Genomic DNA, 6,818 nt, shown 5'->3' on the forward strand with positions numbered 1-6,818 from the left:
ACATTGAAGCAAACGTAATTCATTAACAAATCCTCTGTTGACATGGTGTACTTAGCGAGGGAGGCAAGTAGGCTAAGCACGTTGACAATTGCTAGTGAGTTTTACAATGATTGATGAACACTCATCCTCCCCTAAAGAGGTTTTTATGTAATTATCATCCTGGCACTAGGAAACATCAAAGTGACTGAGGAGTCATATTGCCTTATTTGGCTTACAAAGACTACTAGCAGAAAATAACCCTACACTAGTATTTACATGATGGAAACCCATCCCAAGCACACGAGATAAGCGGTCATAGGCAAGCATAATGCCCTGAACAAGTTTAGCTCGTGACACCATGGGAGATGGTAGGCTTCAAGGTCTTAAATTTCGATTTTGACTAAAATTTTGGAGCTCCAAAAGTACAAAAATTTTGATGGAGATTGAAGTTTGAAAAAAAATTGGAAATTAGTAGTAAAACATGGAACTCTTTTATGAAACTTTAGAAGTGGTTAAAATTTTAGGACTAATGAATTGCAAATTAAATACATATATGTTGTGTACGAGGTGTAATAGTCTTAATATAATGTGTATTAAATATATTTGGTTAATATAAGTGAAATTCATAAATGAACTAAATATAATTTATTATGCAAATAAAGAAAATTTACACAAATGGTTAAATAAAAGCTTGTTGCGAGTTTAACTTTTGATATAATTTCAAAAGCCCGTGTAGTAATCGTTTATTTAAATAAAAAAAAGGATAAATTAAGAGAGATGTTAAAATTTGGACAAGTTTTGCTAAAATTTCGAGATTTCAATAAATATTGGATGATTTGTTTACACATAGTGCATACATCCAGACTGACAACCTCATAAGGTCATGTTAGTTGCACCAGGTAATTAGTGTTAATTCTTTGGGAGCCCAAAACCACATGAAAGCATTGATCTTAAAAGGGGCCTTAGCCTAATAACATTAAAGGGGAATGAGTGAGAAATAGAGGTTTTCAACAAAATCATAGAAGAAAGATTTTGTAGTAAAAGAATAGTATCCTCAATCCAAATCCTCAAATCATTCACTGTTTGAGGAACAAGAGTCCAAAGATTTCTTTCATTGAGATTTTGGAGGAAATGAAAACCCATGAAAGAGAGTTTACCTCAAAGGAATTAAAGTATTAATCAGGGCTTCATTAACGGAAGACAATCTAAAAGGATGAGGAAACAAAAACTCCTATGAAACCTCTGCACTCAAATAACCTCCCAACCATTGCTATGCGTACCATGGTGACTTCTAATCCTTGAGCCACTCCCTAGGTTGACCATTCACTATGACAAGCCTATTCACTGTTGATTGACAAATTATAATTCAGTTCTTTTAAATTAACTCAAAACCCTTCTCCCCTCCTCCGAACATCCTCTCCCAAAACAGCATCTAGAATCTTTCTATGCTTAATGAAGGCTGACTACTCCAAATTAAATGTGCCCCCTAAAACCTCTCGAACCCTTGTAGATAAAACCTGAGCCAAACTTTTGAAGGTATGTTTAGAGTAGGGAAAGGAATGTTTAGGGGCCTATATCATGCAATCTTCACTAAATCCATGCAAGTCTTGATCAAAAACCCTCTAGACGCATAATTTTGCAATGGTCTTTCTTGGTTTGATATATCTCTAAGAATTCTCAAAACAAATTGAATAAGTACTAATTTAGTTTTTGTAAAACTTTGTTAGAGACAAATAATTAGAGTGCTTCCATTCATTTGGGTTTGTTCTATCCAAGGCATTAGGAAATGAAAGTTATTGAGAATTGACTTTAATGAGGCTTTCAAAGGATTAGTTCATTTCTATCTCTCAATTCTAGGCAATGTCAATAAAAACTCCACTAGATGGTTGAATCAATTTTAGTATTGTCAACTCCAACATGGTTCAAACTTTATTCCTCTTTTTAAAGGCCAGGCACGTAATATTTATGTTAGATCACTTCAAATCAGTTTCGTTATCATCAAAGACAATTCATGAGTCAACACTAGTAAAGATTCAAGAAGTCCTTTTAAATTCCAAATAACATTCAGTTAAATATTAAATAAGATTAATGCCATGATGTAATAGCTACCAACTTGGTTTGCCAGAGTATCATGGTAGCTTCTGTGAAGATGCACTTTTGGGGCTTTAGCAAGAGTGAGAAAAGGAAGGTATTGTGGCAATGTGCTTGGTTTTCTATTATTTGTGTGCCACTGAGTGAAGGAAACAAACATATTTTTTAGGATAAGTTTACTCTTTTGCTTGTGCTTTGGAATGGAGTTTTTATTTTATTTTATTTTATTTTATTTTAATGCACATCTGTTTGAATCAGAAACAATGTCATTGGAGGGTGGTTATTATGTAATTTTCATTTCTTTCCTGAGGATTTCTTCTCCCACCTTTTTGTATTTCTCTTCTTTTTTTAAATAAATCTTCTTTTTCTATAAAATTTCTAATACAGCTGATTGGCTAAAACTCAATAAAAATTCATTGAAAACTATATAACCATAGACAAGGTCCAAACAATTACTACAGAAACTTGTTTCCCTTCTGAAGAAGCTTCTATGTTGGGTTATGGATTGCTTGATTTACACATCCAAGGCTAGAACTTCTCTAATCAAGTAATATCCACTGCCTCATTTGTGTATAGAACTATCATTATGTTATTCTTGTCTTCAAATATCATTATGCAGCTTTGGGGATATGTGGAGTTAATGACTCTTTTTACTGGGAGACATAGCCTTATGCTTTGTACTGACTTATGCTACATGCACATTGTTTTATACCTTGATTGATGACAGGAGTCTGGCATCGTTTGTATGCTTTTAGAGAAAACTATTATCTGTTGGCATATGGATGGATGTTGGGCCATTAGCTGACGAATTCTACATTCATTACTATATGAACCAATTTTACATTTCTCCTGACCTTGTTTCAAGTTTTATGTTTTCAAGCTCTAAAGACTGTTTAACACCCTTTTTAATCCCCATGGTTTTTTTTGTTTTATTCATTTAGAATATTTCTTGAGACAATTTTTTTTCTGTTTTGAATATAGATCACTAATGTTTGAAACATTATTCTGAGTTGGGTTTTCTTAAAGGATGAATGACTATTTTTATGTTTTATAATTGGAAAAGTAGTCCATGTCCGACTCGAAAAATGGGATAGTTCTGATGTTTAAGCTCTGTTAAATTTTAAATTCTTGATTCATTATATCTGGGGCATTAGCTTCTTAAGAAATTTCCGATGGTTTCATGATGCAGGTGCAATGGTTCTTGTTCAGACTGACAATTCTCTCTCTCTCTCTCTCTCTCTCTCTCTCTCTCTCGTACCTGTATATTTTTCTCCAGCTTGTATTCAGATGCTCACGTAATATCAACACAACGGTTTCAATCTTGGCAGGAAGAGTTGCAAGTAGATGGTGCACGAATTTTTGATGTGGATGCATCTGGCAAAATTTTAATTATTGCACGAAGGCTGTCTGGGATGGGTGGAACATATTCACTCACCAAAGTATGCATTTTATTTCTTGAGATGAAATTGGATTGGGTGGCATCCTGTTAACGTCCCTCATGTCCTTCATAAATATGGGTTTTGCAGATGAGCTTGATGAATCCTCAAGATAGTGAAAACATTTTACTTTCATCATATACAAAAGCAGTTAGGGACCTTCGTGTTTCTCCCCATGGTGGACTTGCTCTCTTGGCTTCACTAGGGAAGAAATTGTCCATCCTTAGGTGGTGCCACTACCCAGAAAATGTTTGGATGTTCAAGCTGTTTCTTCTATGCTTTGACCTTTTTCTCTATTTCAATTCTCATCTTTTCCTAGGGAAATATTTAACTTGGTTGGTACATTTGTTTCAGCATGGAAAGCAACAATATCATCCTAACGTACGATTTACCGGTAACAGTACTTTTCATTTCTTGTAATATAGTTATTCACTGGTAAAGTATTTGAATATAGAGTAATGTTTCTGATGCCTTGTTTCTCATGCACTTGATAGACTATACTTCATATTTTAAGTAATTCTGTAGGATAAAGTTTCTAGTAATTGTTCCTCCTCGGATTGGGATTATAGACAGTACATAATATGTGTATCTATTTGTCTCCTGACTTCCCTTATGACCCATTCATGGATATGTGATTCACTGTCATAAAATCCGTCTTCCTCTTCCTTTGAATGAAACTTTGCTTCAAGTTGGAATGTCTGATTCATAGCACTTTAAGGATTGAGATATTATATGCTTTGTATTTTGTAAATTGTGGGTAATACATTTAACACCATTTCAGGTAATCTTCTTGCTTATAGAAATAATTGTTAAAAAATGTTTGTATTTTTTTGTGCTCAAGTTGAAGAAATCAAAATTTTGAAATAATGGACTACAAAGATGCCCAGAAATATTTAGGGAGCATTTTATTGATGTTATATTGGATGATTCTAAGAATGTGACCTCTGGAATGTTTGATGGGTATGCTTGGCAAGCTACAGGAATCTGGATGAGATATTACATGCCTTATTGTTTGTAAAATGTGGTTGAAGGATTCACAGGAATGAGGCCTCTGGAATTCTGGATATGTATGTTCAGCATGGTACAGGAAACTCGTATGGCAGTTGTCTTGGCATTCAAGATGGGAGCTTCTCACAGTACCTATCATGCTAGAAAGGCATCTCTACCCCCCTTCTGTAGACCACCCTATTGTAATAGTCACACAACCCTTCAAAAACTCTCCTTTGGCACCATGAAGGGAAATAACCTGCTTCAAACAGGGCATTATTCAAATACAAGAGATGCCTTATGCCCAAACACCCTACATGCAGAAGAAGACTCACATATGGTAGTGTTGGGGCACAAAACTTTGAGGAAATAAAGGGACCTATTAGTAAATCATAGTTTGCTCCCATCAAAGAATAGATTTACTCCCCACATTAAGATCACAATAAAAGAGCAAGGATATATATATAAATGATTAAAATGTATATACAATAATTTAAAAGTTTTGTTATAAGTTTTAAAAGATAGTTAAGTTTGTCTCCATCCAATTACTCGTTCTCCCAAACCCTCCCTGTTGTACTTTTATTATTTTTTGCTCTTGATAGGAAATGTTTTTCTTTTTGTTCTTGTGTTTCAATTTCTCTGATTATATACATTAGGAAGCATTTTCCTTTATTTCATTTTTATAAAAGTAAAAATGAGAAACAATTGTTACTTGTGCCAAATGTTAGAATGTACAAAACTGAATTACTTTTATAAATAGAAAAACATATATGCATTTGTGTTATATGTTTGTGTGTCAGCGTAAATATATATGATATATCCCACATGGGATGTGTGCTAGGGAGATCTTCATCTCATAAGGATGGAGTAGGTCTCAAGTCTCAACCTTGTGAGATGCCTTTTATGGGGGCAGAATCGTGAAGGCCAATAGGCCAAAAACTATTACCTTATCAGAGTTGGATGAGACCTTGACATTTGGTATCAAAGCAACTCTGGGGTACTACAAGATGGGAAGATCTCGCACGGAGGTGTCAGCCACTTTGATGAGCTTCTCATGATCCGACATCTGGTGTACACCAGGAAGATCTTGGACATGTGATGATGGTGTAGGACTCAAGTCTCAACCTTTTAAGACATCTTTATGTGAGGTTCAATGGGCCAAAGCAAACAGTATCTCATCAGAGCTGGATATACACAGACACATCTCAAGTATATGAGGAAAATGTTTCATTATAAATTCGTTGATTTATAGTGAAAAATTATCTCCTCAGCTTATGAGCATAGGCTTTCAAAGCTGAACTATCTAAATCTTGCCATTCTGTGTGTGTGTGTTTTCCCCCTGGTTTGCCTTCCGCTGCAGCAGTTTGGAGTTTGATCATAATAATACACACACACACATATCTTCCCCCAGCTAAACAAAATTTCTGGGTAGGTGCGAAGATTGTTTGACCACCCCCTATTTGATCTAATTCTATTTGAACTCCTCTAAATTACCCCACAAGAACCTTCGTTAAACCTCTTCACCATTGAGCTAGATATTGGGAACAAAGGCATAAATAAATAGACTGATAGATTTGACAATGTGCACTTTATGAGGGTACTCTCCTTACTTTTGGATAAACTATTTTTCGTCCATCCCGCTAGTGTCCACCACCTAAACTTCTCCACTATATGATTTCACATGCTGTTCTCCTTGAGCATTTATCTGAGGGCAGTCCCGAGTGTTGCAAGGGAAGAGAGCCCAACTTAGACCCCAAAATGTCAACCCAAGGTTTTCCTTGATCTTTTTCCCTGCAAGAGTCTACTCTTTTTCAGATTGACCTTCAGTCCAAAGACAACTTCAAAACATACAGACGAAAAGGGTGTGGAAGGCTAAGGTTCCCTCTAAAGATTTAATGCATTTTCTTGGACCTTGGATCTTAACGTGGTAGTAATGGTTTGTTGCAACTGAGAAGGCATGACTAGGCAGTCTTAATATTAGTGTGATTTGTAGAGCTTCTAATTTGACAACTGAATGTTTCTTCATTGTTGGGTGGCTACTCAGCTTTGCTGTAATCTATTTGCTGTTCCTAGGGAGATGTAGCTCTGCCTAAAAAATGTGAGTTTGTTTGAGAAATTGAGGTCTTTGTTGCGAGCAGGCAACAGAAAGTGTTGGGGGGCATGCTTGGTTTGCCTTTTCTTTGGGTTTTATGGAATGAAAGGAACAATAGACTACTACATATCTATTTACATGTAGGTGCTTTTTCTAGCTTCTCTTTAGGCTTTAGCTTTTGGTGGTTGAATGATTTTCAGAGGGAGTACAGAGAAGATCTGTCAAAATTTTTC

At 35.4% G+C, this 6,818-nt stretch overlaps 1 protein-coding gene across 5 annotated transcripts in view; it reads left to right on the forward strand.

Annotated features, from left to right (window-relative positions):
- LOC131168670 (uncharacterized) overlaps positions 1–6,818 on the forward strand; it is a 159,269-nt gene that overhangs the window by 119,755 nt on the left and 32,696 nt on the right. For all 5 annotated transcript variants that reach the window (XM_058128286.1, XM_058128285.1, XM_058128288.1 and 2 more), the window contains 3 exons: positions 3,399–3,509; positions 3,597–3,733; positions 3,861–3,900. In XM_058128286.1, coding sequence (XP_057984269.1) covers positions 3,399–3,509; positions 3,597–3,733; positions 3,861–3,900 — 288 coding nt within the window. The remainder of the gene's footprint in view (positions 1–3,398; positions 3,510–3,596; positions 3,734–3,860; positions 3,901–6,818) is intronic.

The sequence above is a fragment of the Malania oleifera genome, chromosome 11 (assembly GCF_029873635.1).
Source record: "Malania oleifera isolate guangnan ecotype guangnan chromosome 11, ASM2987363v1, whole genome shotgun sequence".
In the NCBI taxonomy this organism is placed as follows: Eukaryota; Viridiplantae; Streptophyta; class Magnoliopsida; order Santalales; family Ximeniaceae; genus Malania; species Malania oleifera.